Source organism: Rhinolophus sinicus, linkage group LG05, assembly GCF_036562045.2.
Source record: "Rhinolophus sinicus isolate RSC01 linkage group LG05, ASM3656204v1, whole genome shotgun sequence".
Lineage (NCBI taxonomy): Eukaryota > Metazoa > Chordata > Mammalia > Chiroptera > Rhinolophidae > Rhinolophus > Rhinolophus sinicus.
The window spans coordinates 176,278,540-176,295,414 of record NC_133755.1 but is presented as its reverse complement, the minus strand read 5'-3'; the positions used below and the strand labels follow the sequence as shown (position 1 = coordinate 176,295,414).

Below are 16,875 nucleotides of genomic sequence, written 5' to 3'. Positions count from 1 at the left end.
TCTGGGCTTGCCATCTGTAAAGTGGGACATCTCAGCATTTGTATTTCTTTTACTAACGTGAGTTTGACCGTTTCTTATGAAGTAATGAGCCTGGCTTTAGTTTGGTAAGGGTGAGTTTGCCCCTTTCTGGACTGGGCCTCCGATACTAACATAGCAGACACCCAAATTTGGCTTTCTAGGCAAGAGCCCTCCACTGAGTGAGACTCCTGGCTTTATGAGACGAAGGCGCAGAGAGAACATTCTGTCCTTCAGATTGAGGTCATGGAGTTTGGGGGAGTGCTGAGGACTCCTAAGAAGGGGTGTCGCCTGGAGGCTGCAAGAGGAAAAGCCCAGGAAACACTCCCTATTCCTAAGGTGTAATTATTTCAATAACCTCAATGGGCTTCTTGTGCATTTCTACAAGGCTTTGCCACCTGGCAATGTGTGGCTCTCAAGATCAGCTGTTAGAAGTAACATTTTAAAAGTGTTTGAAGAATTAATGTGTTGCCTTTGTTCTTCCCAAATAGAAGAGTCATATAAGTAAATAAGACACTGCATTATTTTGGGATGGTGGGATAAAGCACCACCAAACACAATACACTTGTAAGTGCCTGTTAAGTGCCAGGTGCTGTAACAATGTTACATGCTTTATCTTGCTTAACCCTTAAAACCACCCCCGAGGTAGGTATTACCATGATTATTACTGGCATTTACAGATAATGAAACCAAGATTTACAAAGTTCAGCAATTTCCCCCAAATCACGACCTATTCAATGGTAAAACTGAGATCAAACACAGAATTCTTAATACCAAAATCCGTGCTATTAACCATTAAGCTATACTTTTCTATTGAAACAAATATAGGCATGTTATGTACTAGAAAAAAATATTTACATTTAAATACTCTTGATGGAAAACTTCAAGGATATACAAAAGCAGACAGAACATTTTTATTAACGGCAGACTTTATGTAGATTTTCTTGGATTTTACCTAGTGTCCCTTTTCTGTTCCCAGATCCCATCCGAGAATCCGCTTCCCATGGTGACCCTCTTTAGTCTCTTCTGATCTGTGACAGCTTTTCAGTCTCGCCTTGTTTTTCGTGACCCTGGCAGTTTTGAGTACTGGCCAGATATTTTGTAGAATTCCCTTCAGTTTATGTTGGTCTAATGCTTTTCTCATGGTAAGGCCGGGGTTGTTGTCTTTTAAGAAGTACCCTTCTCATCACATCACATTCGGGGTACCTGCTCTCAACAGGACATCTGATGTTAATCCCGGTCACCTGGCTAAGGTAGTATGTCCCAGGTTTCTCCACTGTAGTTACTTTCTCACCCCGGCCAAATCCATTCCTCGGAAGCAAGACACTAAGTGCCGCCCATACACCCAGCAGGGGACCGAGCTCCACGCAGAAGGCACAGTGTGGACACAAATTATTTGGAATTCTTCTGTCAGACCCCAGGTGATGCTAAAACTTGAGAATCACTGATCTAAGTCCATTCTTATTCCATTCCTCTTTGACAATAAGCCTAGGGGTGGACACGTGGGAAGGTTCTGGGAAGGATTTTTCACCCTGATAGAGCTACGCCAGGAGGAAGTTTTTCTTTTCTCTGCTGGCCAGTGGAGCCTTCCTGTCCTTGGGCTGCTGCTGTGACTGTAACCACCTTGTGATCACGAGGCAACACGCCAGGAACGAAAAGCCAACATTAGGATGGCAGAGCAGCAGCAGGCTGAGCCACCTAGACCTGTCTGTTTAAATAAGTCTTCACTGGTGTTCTGTTAGTGGAAGTTAAAAGCACTCCTGGGTCAGAATCCTCATCCATCTTTTGTACAACCACACCTGTCCTACACGTCTGGGACACGGCAGGCACTTGTGTTTTGAATGAGTAAGGGAAGGACTGACTGAATCGGAGAAGCTATAACAATAACCGTAGACTATCAATGTAACCAAGGCCAGTATATTTTGCAATTAGATTCTATACTTGTATTTCTTTTCTCAAACAAATACAATAATGTTGTATATATTCTGCCACAGGAGAAAAATTAGTGTGACCACTAAGAGTGGTAAAACCATTTGACGTGTTTATCAAGTTCAAATTGAGGTTTAATGAATGTATAGTTATTAACCAAAGTATCTCTAGTGTGGTTGAGGCAAACAACAAGAATACCTATCATACAGCAATGAAAACGAAAAAACTACAGTTGAACCTTGAACAATGTGGGTGGGGGTGGTGGTTAGAGGTGCCAACCCCTGTGTAGTTGAAAATCCATATATAACTTCTGACTCTCCAAAAACTTTACTAATAGCCTACTGTTGGCTGGAAGCCTTACCAATAACATAGTCAGCTAACACATATTTTGTATGTTGTATCTATTATATACAGTAACCTTAAATAAGCTAAAGACAAGAATTAAGAAAATTATATGGAAGAGAAAATACATTTATAGTATTTAGTGAAAAAAATCCATGTATAAGTTTTCTTGCACGGTTCAAACCCGTGTTGTTCAAGGGTCAACTGTACGTCATGCAACAGCATGGAGAATGTCACAAATCTAATGCTGAGTGACAGATGCCAGACACGAGTACATGCTGCATGACTCCACGGACAGAAAGTTAAAAAACAAGCAAAAGTAACCGATGTTCTTCAATGTCTGCACAGTGTTTACTCTTGATGTGACACTAGGTGTTTCTATGAAAATGCTTCTGGGATGGTGGTGATTTTCCTCATCTGTGTGCTGATTATACAAGTGTGTTCAGTTTGTGGAAATTCAAAATTTGTACATTTATGTCTTGTGCACTTTCTGTATGTTATACTTCGCAAAACAAATATCTGGGCTAGGCTGATAATTAAAAAACATATTCCATTATATTTGTAAATCAGCATTAAAAAGTAGGAAAACTATTTAATTTTAATAAATGACAATAAAAGCCAAATTGTAGCCAGGTGTTAACGTATTTCTTTTCTTTTCTTTTTTTTTTTTTAAGTTCTAGGGTACACATACTGAAAAAAACAGAACAAGAAAATCAGTTTGGGGCTTTTTTCTGAACAAATGACACCACAGTCTTTCCCGCTACATGCTTCTAAACAATTCTCCAAGTCTAACCAAGTCACATAAGATACTGAATGGGTAACAGTCTCTCATATTCGTTACTTTTAATTCCTAAGTGGTCAATACCTAGTATTTTCACTTCTGGGTAAGAGAAAAAGCGTTTTGGTCCATTAATTCACCCACACGCTCCTGCAGGACATTAACCAACTCTGCTATGACGAAGACGTGAGTGTCATCAATGTCTTGAATGATGAACTTCTTCCCCAGGGCATTTGACTCATCCAAGTACAGCAGAAACTGCTTCATGGCAGGGTCACTGCAGAGAGAAACACATGATGAGGAGACACCTGATTGCCAAATTATGCCAGGACCTGAGTGATTAGACATGAGCATGTAGAATTTTTAGGTTAATTTAAAAAGTTCTAAACTCCTCTCTGCCTCAAGTGCTAATGATTTATAGATGTAGCCTCATTTTAGAACTGTTAGTGGAAGTTTATTTAAGAGAAAGAGAGAGGCCAATGACAAGATTTAAAAAGAATAATTTGTCACTGACAAGTGATACAGTAAGGTTCAGAGCTTTGTAGTTAATAGGGCCTAGCATCACAGCCTCCTAAACTGACTTTAAAAAATGAATTTCCTGTCTATGACCATTACATTTAAAAAACCAAAAGCTTTCTACTACCTTGCCAGTGACAATTTACAAAACCAGTTACATTGTCACTTTGATAAAGCAGGGCGTACAGCAAGAGTCAGACCTGCATTCATCCCTGGCTTTATCACTTACTTGTGTGACCTTAATATGTATTTAATCTCCCCCTACGTGAGTCTACATAACAGAACTGTCGTGGACATCAAAGGAGAAAAATGCCAAGGGTAGTATTTGGTTTGCTTTGCAGTAGGTACTCAGGTTTTTCTTCACCCCCTTCCTTAAAATTCTGAACCTTGTAAGTCTTAACTATCATTCAGAATCTTTAAAAGAAATGCTAACAAAATCTCTGAGCATACTAAGCTCAAAGAAGAGATCCAAGTTCTACTGTATTTATTTGTGGCTTTAGTTAGGAATAGGATAGTCACAGGGAAAGAGTGATATACTTTCTTGGGTTTACAGTAACAAGTCTCTTCCACAAAAGCCCTGAATCACAACAAAGGACACTCTTTAGTTCTTATATAACATACAATAATAGGTTCAGCAAAACAATATTAAACATCAAGTTGCATATATTTTTCAATTCTCAGAGAAGAGATAATCTTACACGATCTTTTGGTTTCTTGAATGTCAACATCAATTACAAAGATAATTCAAAAGAGGTGAGTTAATTTAATGAAAACAGTAAGGTTTACTTCTTTCAAGTACAAACATATGTATAAGTGAAGCTAACAAAGTATTTAGTTTAATCACTAAATGAATAAGGTTCATCGCATATTAACTATTAATAAAGTCAAGGCTTCCTAATGAATTTCTTAATTACTTTCAATTTACCACTAAAATTATTATTATAATAATTTACTATGCTGTAAAATGACATGAATAGATCTACCCACGTCAGAACACAGATTTTAAATTTAGTTTCTAGTATGTTTTTCTTACACCTAGGTTCAGAACACTCAGGCTATACCTATTCACTTAGATTTGGCAAAATTCAGTTAAATTCTATGGTTGCAGTATCAGAATGACCTTACTAATGTGTGAAATTGATTTGTTCAGAAGTAGTCAATTTGCTATTTCAAGTTTTACTCACTCATTCAATAAATACTTATTGAGTACCTATCATTAATAGGTACTATTCCGGTCCTGGGGATCCAGCAGTGAACAAACAAGATCCTTCCATGTCACGGAGCTTACAGTCTAGTGGCAGCACCATGATAAACAAACCAACACAAAAACCAGAAAAGATGAGAAATGGCAGTGATGAACATGATAAGATCTTGCAAGTTTAAATAGGGAGTGAAGGAAGGCCTTACTGAGCAGGTGACATCTGAACAAAACCCAGGAGGTGTGAGCAGCCACGTGGTGAAGCGGGGGACGAGCGTTGTAGCAGAGTGAACAGTAAGGTCGTGGTGACTGAGGGGAGAGCAGTGCGCGACAGGTCGGAAAGTTGTAACTGGCTCCAATGACGCAGGGCCTTAGAGATGATTTTATGGACTTTGGCTTTTGCTAAGTGACATGACTAACTTACAAACGGACTTAAATATATATATATATATATATATATATATATATATATATTAAGATTTTATTGGGGAAGGGGAACAGGACTTTATTGGGGAACAGTGTATACTTCCAGGACTTTTTTCCAAGTCAAGTTGTCCTTTCAATCTTAGTTGTGGAGGGCGCAGCTCAGCTCTAGGTCCAGTTGCCATTTTCTAGTTGCAGGGGGCGCTGCCCACCATCCCTTGCGGGAGTCGAACTGGCAACCTTGTGGTTGAGAGCCTGTGCTCCAACTGAGCCATCCGGGAGCTCAGCGGCAGCTCAGCTCAAGGTGCCGTGTTCAATCTTAGTTGCAGGGGGCGGAGCCCACCATCCCTTGAGGGACTTGAAGAGTTGAACGGGCAACTTTGTGGTTGAGAGCCCACTGGCCCATGTGGGAATCGAACCGGCAGCCTTCGGAGTTAGGAGCATGGAGCTCTAACTGCCTGAGCCACCGGGCCGGCCCCAAAGACTTAAATTTTAATGTAAGGATCATACAGCCTGCTGGTCTGAGAAAAGACTGGGTCGAGGAGGGGTGGTGGCAGATGCAAGCGGGGAGCAGGGCGATCAGTGAGGTGACTGCAGCAAGCCGGGCAGGAGATGACAATGACGTGGACCTACGTGGTAATGGTGAAGACGATGAGAAGTGGTTGAATTCTAGACATATGTTGAATATAAAGTGAACATAATGTGCGGAGACAAGACTTGAGCTTTGAAAGAGGATTTAAGGAGACTAAACTTCTTGGTTTGAGCAAATGGAGGGATGGAGTTGTCTTTTACTGAGGATGAACGTAGGTTTGCTGGTAAGATCAAGAGTTTGCTTGTAGGCATGTCACTGGTGAGATGCCTCCTGGTGCCCAAGTAAAGACGTTGAGCAGGCGCTGGATATGCACTTCTGGATTTTAGCAGTGAAGCGCAGGCTGCAGAGGAAAAGTCAGCCATCACTGTATATATGACATTTAAAGCCACGACAAGGGAGTGAGCACAGCTACAGAGAAGAGTCCAAGGGCCAACCTGTGGACACCCATCAGATGGTTAAGAAGCATAAATTTGATCTGCAAAGCAGATTATAAAGAAGCGGCCACTGAGGTAGGAAGAAAACGTGAAGAGTCCTGGAGTCAGTGAACCAAGGAGATTCGGGAAGAGGAAGTGACGGACTGCATCTCATGTTGTTCACAGGCTGAGAACTAACTATGGGATTCAGAAACTTGCCGGACCTTGGCAAGAGCAGACTCGGTAGTCAGGGGAGAAGGCCTGACTGAGTGGGTGTCAGAACGGGAGGAAGAAAATGAAAGAAAGTGAACTCAGGCAGGTCTTCAGAGACATTCTGCTACAGAGAGCAGGAGGTTTCGCCTGGAGCAGTGTGGGGGCAGCATTACAGCATGTTTGTGATGCTGATGGGATGAGCTAATAAAGGAAAACTGAGAAAGCAGGAGAAAAGAGGAAACCTGCTGGAAAGGTTCCTTACAGGCAAGAGGAGATGGGACTCAGTTCTCAAGCAGGAAAGCTGGCTCTAGATAGAAGGGACAGTTCATCCATAGGAACTGGGGGGAGGGGAGGGAAGAGTATACGGGCACAGGTTGATGTGCTAAAGACTGGTGGACATTCTCTTCTGGTTGTTTTTATTTTCTCTGTGAAACAGGAAGCAGGGAATCAGCTGGAAGTGGGGACACAGAAGCTGTTTGAGGTAAGAGAAACTGAAGGTATGGAATACTATATTTCATCCATTCTAAGCACATTTCCCCCCACATTTTAACATCTCTGAAACTGGGATGAGGCTTACAATGAGGGGCATGTAACAGTATAATTGGCAGTGATTTTTCTTAGAGGTCCTTAAAATATTGCTACGTTATTAAGTTGATGAAACCGTAGATGTGATGACGTAGCACAGCTTCACCAGGAAAGTGGGAGTACGTCTACGCGGACCAGGACCTGCCACTGGTTTGCTGGCGAGCACTCAGGCTCCACCGAGTTCAGCAGCCGTGACTCTGAAGTGAGACTAATCACTACGCTTGCATTGTATGCTTTTCTCCAGCCACTGGTTGCTGCAGAGGTGAAGGTTCAGAGCAGGGGGAGAGCTGGATGAAACCAGATCTGGTGACTGAGGGGGACAGTACATTGATGGATGGAGGCACATAGCTGGGTAAGGAGGAATGTGAGGACAAGGACAAGGTCGGCGAGTCCACAGCCTACACGTCTGGTAGAGCCGCAGAAATCACAGGGCATCAGAGGGAGTGAACTGGAAGAGGACGTGGGGCCAGTCAGATGCGTGAGATGGCGATTTTGAAGCGACGGCAGTATGGTGGGGTCTGGGGTCGGTCTGTGTGAATGGGGGGCTGGGACAGGGTGTAGGGCACGCGCATGGAGGAGGTGGTCAGGGAGCTGAGAAGGCAGGAACTGGAAGGACTACCCACATGGACGCTGACATCACTGAGTATGAGAGGAGAGCTACTGAAGGTGACAGGGAATCTTCCGGAAAAGCCCGCAAGGAAAGTCAGGTGTCTGCAGATCATTCAAAGTGCGCGGTCTAGTCTGATGGCAGGAGATTCCGAGCTGGCGGTTTCCATGGAAGAGGGAAGGAGAATTTCGAGAAGTGGCAATGGGAAGGCAGGGAGGTAACCATCCCATTTCCGGGTACACATTCCTGGTATGTGAACTATCCCAATTCACTGGTACAGGAGGTATTAGAGAAAAAAGTCAACAGTAGACAGGGTTGTGGGAGCAGCAGTGTGCTCAGGAGAAAGCCAGGTTTTGTTACAGCGAAAAGGAAAGGCGGCTGCGGGGGGTGGGGGGCGGGGAGAGGAACAGTTCAGAGAAGAGGCTGAGGATACAGGGATTCTCCTGCCTGTTCTAGAGGGCAAAGTGGAAAGGATGGCGGTGGAGGGCGAGTAGGAGATGCAATGAGAAAAGCAGACGCGTACAGCCATACGATAATGCATGTCACCGGGTGAGGGCTGGCCTGGAAGTCTGTGGCCTTTTGGGCGACTGGAAACAGGAAAGGAGAAAAGACATGAGAATGAGGGTCTCCAGGCGGATAGTGACATGAAACTGAGAGGCAACAACAGCCAGTGGTGCATGGGAGAGAATGGGGGGTCTTTGACAAACAAAGAGAGATAATGTAATGGTCACAGATTTAAGCAGATACGGAAGTTAAATTTAACACTTTCAGCAATTCCCTAATTTTGGCAGTTACGCAGAAGAAAAAAAATTAAATGACTTTTTTGTAAAGCAGTAAGTAACACACTATACATTGAAAAATCTCACTGAAGTACACAATTTATCAGTTATTGACAAAAAGCTGGCTGTGAAACATAGTATTACGAAGACCCTAAAGAACAATTCTAGAAGGAACCTGGGGGTGAGGAAGCAGCTTGACCAGGGTTCTTTCAGGTATTTCAGAAGCAGAAATGAGGCGACCCACAGGACAGAGAAACCAGAGCTTCAGCTTCTCTACAACTAATTGTGTTCCTGCTCAGACTCTTCTCTAAAAACTCCATTGTCCCACTCACCTGCCCGGCCTTCACAAATAAAAGGGTGGGTGGAGAACAGAAGGAGAGCAGTTCCGGAGTAGACTGGTGTGCGGCACAGACAAACCCCCTCTGCTTCAGTGACAGACAAACCCCCTCTGCTTCAGTGACAGACAAACCCCCTCTGCTTTAGTGACAGACAAACCCCCTCTGCTTCAGTGACAGACAAACCCCCTCTGCTTTAGTGACAGACAAACCCCCTCTGCTTTAGTGCTCCCCAACTGGGCTGCTTCCTCCTGTCCGGCAATCCTGGGACACAGGATTCACCTCTCTCTCTCTCTCTCTCTCTCTCTCTCTCTCTCTCTCTCTCTCACACACACACACACACACACACACACACACGGTGACAAGTGGTGCCCAATTCACCCTCCAGGCCCTTTTTGTCCTGGACGAGCTCAGGTCCCACAAGAAATCTCAGTATTTTCTATAAAAATCACACTCAGAGGTTTCTTAGAAGGATGTACTTTACACAAGACAAACAATTGTTTTTCGTGAGCTCTTTAAAATAAATTTCGGGTCCAAATGTAACATAGTAATGAGGACAAATATGGACATTAAAAAAATTCCTGTCCAAATGTAAGATTATCTTGTTACTGTTTGAGCTCAGTCCATTCAGATGACACCAATTTATGCCAGTGCTTGGTGGCTGTAAGAGGGATTAGAGACAGCAAAAGTTCAGTGGTTGTGAAGACTAGTACATCTTTGGAACATTTCCAGATGAAATAAATTTACACCATTTCAATGAAATAAAAGCTAAAGAACGGAAACCAAGATGTATCAGGGGACTCATGATTCAAAAGAATCATTATCAGTGTTTTCAAAATTTTTCCATTTGCACATATGGGGGAGGGGGAAAGTCCTCCTTTCCTCATCGGGTTCTTTTGGCTGGAGAGTCAGAGACCTCACGTACACGAGAGGTTCGGAGACAGAACAGTACAATGAGGCACATGTAACCTCCTGAGCTAAGGAATGAGGTTACGGCTCCTGCAGCTTCAGAAGGCAGCAGATGTTCAGTAATTAGATGTGTGCCCTGCCCTACAGATAGGTCAGAAAAGGTTATTTCTGGTGCTAACTCTTATTATAGGCAAGGCCCTCGATTTAAATTCTTCGGGGAGTTAAGTGGGGTGGAAGTTTTTCTTGAGCTGCAGGGTCTTGATTGTCTTTTGCTCAAAATTATCTACATAGGAGGCACATCTCATTCCGAACCCCCTACACATACTATCCTTGCTATTTCAGCCATCTCTTGTGACACTTGGATTATACGTTACTTAATAGTTTTCTTTAAATTGCCTTTATATCAACTTTTAAGCTTAAGTTCACCTGGTACGAATCTCCAGTCAATTTGATGTTTTATATTTTTCTCAAATAAATTAAACCGGTCATATAAAAACTATTTTTGTGTTCTACCCCCAGCGGTCACCCCCAAATGTGTGTTCTATTACAAATCATCTTGAATACCAGTGGCATTCCCCATACCTAGGAAACACTGCTGACAAATGAGATAAGAGTGATTGGTCAGTGAGACACTGACATAACTACTTCTAGTATCAATCGCCCACACTAACCTTTTTCAAAGGAAATGGAAAGCAGTCAATTTGGAGTCAGATTTCAAGCATGTACCTGAAATACAATCTGTACTAATTCAAAAAGACACTCAAAAGTTTAAGGGACATTTTGTTAAATGTGGAGGGCCTGGAATATCCTACCTGAATACAGGGCTATTCTACTATATGGAGGGTCTCTAGGAGAACCTGCCGGCAAGGAAAGAAACCAAAACCAAGTGACCATAAATATAGTTGGTTAAAAGTCTTGGGATCAGGGCTAGTGAGCAGGAAAAAAAATCTTGTCCTGGAAATGTGAAAGGCAGCTATCAATCAATCTACTGCTAAAAAAAAGTGTAGTATAGCCCCTATAACATACGTTTCTAAAAAGTATTACACCACGAGGGGTCTATTAGAACGATGCATATGGCTGTAAATCAGACCATGAAGCTAATTGGTCAGTTGGATAAAGCTGTCAGCACTGTGTATCCCATTAGAATGATAGTCTTGGCTTAGTCAATGGTAAACTATCCTTGCTGATAATCAGCTAACAGATATAATTACATAAACAATTTAAAACAATTTCTGCATAAATTCTGTATGTCCTGAGAACAGAATGTTTTAGAAAATTGTTATTGAATGTGAAATGGCTTTGTTCACTTACATTTCCCTCTTATAAGCCTTTTCCAAAATGTTTTCTGAATTTGGGTTTTGTCCAGCCCGAGAGGTGGGTACCTAAATTAGGGGCCAGCATATTGGAGGTGCTCAATAAATATTTGCTACATGAGTAGGGTCTTAAGAGAAAGAAAGGGCCACCACAGGAGGCATTATGTTAACCAGAATGACAGGACCCAAGTTGCCAATATGACATATAATAGGTTTTACTGTTACAAAGACACAAGACTCTAAAGAGAGTACTGAATTCAGAAAGCCTAACCCCAAGCTCCAATTCAGCCAACCAAACTGTCTGATTTTGTAAAATCACTCATCCTCTCCATGTCGTAGGCTAAGGAGTGAGCTGGAGGTAGGACCCTGCTCGTGCTGCAGGGTGGCTGGATTAAGGGATATCGACAACACCTTGCCTTAATGTAGACACTCAGATCAGGCGTAATTAAAATGCCAAGAGCATTTGGGTGTGTGGGAGGACGTGCAGGGAGGTTCAAATTACCCAGCTCTATTAACAGATTTACTATTTGTTACAAAAATGTTAACCTGTGGAATATACATGGTATTATTCTAAGACTACATACGTACATTTTTTTAAGTTAACACAATATTATACTTAGATTCCTGTTGGAGAGACTGTCTATATAAGGAGCAGTAGCCTGGGCTCCAGCGTCGAAACACCATGGTTTAAAAATCCCAGTTTAGTAGCGGTGTAACCTGAGCAAGTTGATTAATTTCTCTGTGCCTCAATTTCTGCATAGATAAAATAGGGATAATAACATCTGTAGCTCATAGGGTTGTTGTGAGAGCTAACTGAATATTACCAAGTGCTTAGTGTATGTAGTACCTGGTAAACGCTCAGTGTTATTAAAGGAATTCAGCCCTTTTCATTGAACAATGTATTATATCACTTAGAAAGATGCCATACCACTCAGAGTGTTTCCAAATATTTTAACAGCTATGTTATTTGACTATAAAACTATCTTACAATCAATACTGTTTTATTAGCATAGTCAACTACCTACATTTTTATCTGCAGTTCTTATCACTTCCTTAGGATAAACTTCTAGAAATGTAATTATTGTGGGATTTAGGCTGAGGTTACACTCCTTGACTCAATTCTGCTAACCAAATTCATTCAGTAAACAAATATTTACTAAGCACTCCCCATATATATCTCAGGCACTGTTCTGAGTGCCAGAAACTGTAGTGAATGTGGCCCTGCAAAGCAGCAAAGGCCACAGAGATGTATAAACACTGCAAACGAATAGAACGGTTAGATTGGTCTTGCCTTAGTTCTTATTTGCTTCTCAGTACAGGTTTAGAAGCCAAACCCATAAGGGTAAGTCTGCTCTAATAATACCTATTTCTCCAGATGCTTTGCTATTATGCTGTAAACTAGTTGCAATTTACACCTCTGCAAATCTTCCTTGCCCAAGCACTTGCCAAACCATGTGTGGTAACTGTCACACCAGAGGGCTGCTCTGGCACCTGGAATTGGTAAGACATTTGTGGGGCACATGCTGCTTGCTTCGATACTGCTGTAGAGGGCTAGGTGTGGGAAAATGCTTGGTGCGAGACCAGCAGTTGATAATGGTGGATCCCAACCAAGAGAACGTTTTCACCAATCTCATTTTGACATAAAAACACAAATTTACAAAAAAATTTTTATTTAGTTTCAGATTTTGGTACTTGGGAGGAATGAATCTTATTTCCAAGTACCTTGACTTTTCAATTCACTGATAGTTGGGCCTAAATGGCCACCATTATAATCTAGTTAATTTGCTTCTTTACTGTAGACTCAAAATCAGTTACAAGGAACTGACAGATATGGAATTTAAATCTGGCAGTGAATTAAGCCATTCTAAGACAGGTGTCACGTTAAGATTCCTTTCTTGATGAGGCCATACCTGTCTGAGAAGTATTTTGCTGGCTGCCTGCACTGAGTGTGTGGAACGGCACTATCTAGGCGATTATGTGACCTTGTATAGTGATGTGACTGGAATTTGGAGAATCATTGGGACAATAGAAATAGTTCTAGGAGATCCTTGAGTGGTTTGCCTATAAACTGCACACCTATCAAATTCGGTACTCAAACATACCTAAATGCTTCACACAATCTAGGCTATATTATGAGGTAACAAACAGACTTAGGCTGATACTGTATTCCTTACTAACAAATTTATGCTGATATTATACTACTAATAATCTTCTCTTTGGCATCCCAAAGAGAAGGAAGGATTTTTCCCTGTTACCATCCCAACATATGTACCTGATTGTGAAAGAGTACCCACCAGCCTTAGCCATGCCCTTCATAAACCTGCCATTTCTTAGGCCTGGAGTGTTTTTGGAAGATTTACCTTTGGGAAGACAGTTACCCTTTTTTAAGATTGTGTAGGCTACACTTTAGTATTCACCTTGAAGGGAAAAATTAGTTTTGCAAGGGCAGTATCCATCTGCAAAATAAAATTTATGTAGTCCTGGTGCAAAACAATCCTCCACTGGGAAACTGATCATGAAACTTAAGTTGGCTGAGTGCTTCTCAAACTTTAAATGCATTTTAACAAGATCCTTTGTACGCACAATCGTGATTTAGTAGATTTGGGTTGAGGTCTGAGATTTGTGTGTTTCTAACAAGCTCCAGACCCTGCCAGTCTGGAGAGTACAAGGAAGAGCAGGGTGACAGGGCCAGCAGAGCTCAGGCTTGATAACAGAACAGCAAACCAGGCAGAGAGCTCACGCAATCAGGAAAGAAAACTAACACCTCAGTTCCTCTTACAAATCTTCACTCGTTGTCCTTACGGTGAAACTGAAAGCCTACCACTGAGATTTTAATGAGACTCCCAGAGTTCTCTTTAAAATGCAATCCAACCACCATATTTCTTCACATTAAAATATAGGGGGAAAAATAAATAACATAAAATATAGGTTTAACACAATCCCAAACATCATGAAAGGATTACTTTGTAAATAGGCTAAATTATTCCAAGTTATTCTCCAAGAGGCAGCAATGACAAAGAAAAAAACAGATGTGGGATGGGAATGGGGAAAGTAGCCAGGTAAGTGAAACTGTGTTAAAAGAGGCATCAGCTATCATTACGGAAGGGAATAACTGGTGTTGGACAACTGTTCAGATATTTGACCAAAAAAAGGGGCTAATTGGGATCTTCAATTCATAATATACCCCTCTCCCAATAAATTCCAGATAAATAAAACTTTAAACATCAACAAAAACAAAAATAGGAAAACTCTATGAGAGAAGTGAAAGTTGATCAAATCCTGGGGTTACAATTAAATTTAGGAGAATTGGAAGAAACAAAAGGGAAAATACTGATAGCTGGCACTGTGGGTCCTCTGTGTTAAAAATAATAATAATAATAACATTAAAAGGCCAAACAGGAAATGTTTCCATTAATTATGACAAAGTAATAAGAAAAATTAAGTACAAACATTAGCCTAGAAGTCTTCTCCAAAAGAAAACAGCAGTGTGTTCAGAACTTGAGATCTAGATTCTGCCCCCTTTGTTTTCCCAATACTTCTCCTCTCTAGCACTTTATTCTTTTCAATATACATTCTAGTCTTTCCCATGAAAACACCAAAAATAACAAGAACCAGAATCCCTTACCATATCCTCCTTTAGCTGCCAACCCATTTCTCTATTCCTTTGCTCATTATCACAACAAAAGTCTAGTCTCCACTTCACCTCCTTTTCCCTTTCCAAAGTATATACCCCACCTTTCAATGTAAACAGCTCTCAAAAGATCAGTGACCTCCAGTGTGTCATCTCATTCCATCTCTCACCATCACTTGACACAGCCCACTCACCTTCATGAGACATTCCCTCTCTTAGCCTCCCTACTTCACTTGCTGTTTTCTTCTAAATTGCTTTTATTGGTGTCTCCTCTACCCAAACTCTAAATCTGTACTGTCCATAAGGTAGCCCACTAGTCACATGTCACTACCGAGCACCTGAAATGGGCATAGTCTATGAAATGTGCTGTAAAAATAAAAGGCACATTGGATTTTGAAGCTTTAATATGAAAAGAGACTGTACAGTTTTGAAGTCTTAGTATGGATTATGAAGACTTCATCCCTGTTGAAATATTTTGGATACATTCAGCTAAATAAAACATATTCATCTCACCTGTTACATTTTACTTTTCAATGTGCTACTAGAAAGTTTAAGACTACATATGTGGCTTGCATTATATTTCTATTGGACAGCGCTGCTGTAAAATGCCAGAAGTATCCTAGGGTTTGGTCTTGCTCCTCCCCTAGCCTTGCCATTACAGTAAACAGCACCGCTACCTATGTCACGGCTCATATTCGGGGCACAGAAACACAGACAGCAGTATTGTTAGACAACGGGAGTGTCCACTGAGCAGAATTCCCAGAATTACTGTCAAGCACGCAAGTGGGGACTCAGCAAGACTGGTCCAGCAGTTCAGGTTTTCAGGCTGCGTGATATCTAAGCCCTGCATTAGCTTGCTTTGAGGAACTCAACTCTGCCCATTCAAGTTTCTAGTTTCTCTGAAATGTGTGACCAGTTTAAGAAACCTTCAACAGGCTCTCTTGTTTTTTTTCTCTTTTTTAAAAGGCCATAGTTTGTGATGGTGAAGACGTAGGCAGACCCTAAAATTCTAGTCAATCCTTGATGGTATGAGAACACCAGCACTGTTTCTCTAAAGAGGGTTAATCTAACAAATATGTTGCCTCTGATCAAAACTTGTTGGAAACAATGCCAGTCACATTAATTGAACAGAGACGTTGAAATCTGGCACCAGAAAGAAACTTAGCAACAAAACCTGACCCACTTCTTACATAAGTAAGAAAAAATGAAGTTAAGAAAGCGGAAAGACTCGATTCATTCAGATCTTAAAACAAAGAATTCTAAAAAACTCATTAAGCATTAAACATACTAACCATTCTATAAGCACTCCTTTCAAAACGTTGACCATCTTTTCTTCAGTCAGAAGATGGAGATGACCTTAAAAATGCTAGTAAAAGGGATAAGGTGACATAAAATTCAAAAGCATCAACTTCAATACATTTGGGAGATTTACCTACGAAATGAGGCAAAATGTTAAATAAAGCTTAAACATTAAGTCTATTAAAGACATAGGGCAAACATTAAGAAAATAGATATTCTGATCTTCCAACAAAATTAAAATGAGTCTATTGGAATAACAATGCATACATTTTACTTCCAGTTCTACCCAGTCAATGCTAATGAAAACAAGCGGTCTAACCACACCTGTGTGCCGAACGTAAGTTTTGAAACATTAGTCAAAAGATTTCTTCCCAATCAGGAATGTGATAAAAGATAAGATCCTGGGAGGCAAGAACCACAGAATGATAGCTCTGAAAGGGACCTTAAAAATTATATATTGAGTCCAATCGTCTCGTTTTACGATGACAGCCTCCGAAGAGATTTAGCAGTTGCTCCCGGCCAAAAAAAAAAAAAGACACAAGCCAGGTCTCCCAGATTTGTATATTACTTTACCAAACAAATCACGGACCCCAAGGATGTGCGCTAGAAGGAAGGGAACCCACCCAGTGCACGCCAACTTAACCGTTAAATTTATATACACCCGGGCGCGGGGCAATGCCTCCCCAGAGGAAATTCACGATTCAATTACTGCGGGACAGCCGCCCGGCCTCGTCAAAAAGGGCCCGGAGAGGGTGCGAGACACCGCCTGTGCCCCAGCACCTGGAGCACAGTCTGCTGGGTCTTATTTCCCTCTCCTCTCTTTTTCGGGGCCCCTCTCTTCCATGCACCCCACTTTCACCTCTCGCTGGCAGAGCCGACTCTACGTACCTCCGCGAAATGACCAGGCAGCTCCTCAGCGTCGCCGACAGACTGCGCCTGCGCCAGTTACGTCATCACGTCGGCGTCGCTCTAGTGGGTGGAGCGCGCCGATGGGAGGC

The 16,875-nt window shown here is 41.7% G+C and overlaps 1 protein-coding gene across 3 annotated transcripts; it reads right to left on the bottom strand.

Annotated features, from left to right (window-relative positions):
• Nucleotides 1-897: 897 nt before the first annotated feature.
• On the bottom strand, nucleotides 898-16,866 carry GTF2H5 (general transcription factor IIH subunit 5). Of its 3 annotated transcripts, none has more exons than XM_019749406.2 (3): nucleotides 16,766-16,866; nucleotides 15,871-15,944; nucleotides 898-3,341 (listed from the first exon to the last, which is right to left on the bottom strand). In XM_019749406.2, the coding sequence occupies exons 2-3, from the start codon at nucleotides 15,903-15,905 to the stop codon at nucleotides 3,161-3,163; spliced, it is 216 nt and encodes a 71-aa protein (XP_019604965.1). In that variant the 5' UTR covers nucleotides 15,906-15,944; nucleotides 16,766-16,866; the 3' UTR covers nucleotides 898-3,160. The 3 variants fall into 3 exon arrangements, with proteins under 3 accessions (XP_019604965.1, XP_019604974.1, XP_074189860.1); XM_019749415.2 differs by having other exon boundaries at nucleotides 16,737-16,781; XM_074333759.1 differs by lacking the exon at nucleotides 16,766-16,866 and having other exon boundaries at nucleotides 15,871-15,969.
• Between the last annotated feature and the right edge of the window lie 9 nt (nucleotides 16,867-16,875).

Bases quoted from the DNA above. Each gene is read 5' to 3' on its own strand.
- GTF2H5 (XM_019749406.2), bottom strand. From the start codon at position 15,905: ATGGTCAACGTTTTGAAAGGAGTGCTTATAGAATG. The intron at 3,342-15,870 runs GTTAGTATGTTT...TTCTCTCTGCAG, and splicing joins AAAGGAGTGCTTATAGAATG to TGACCCTGCCATGAAGCAGT.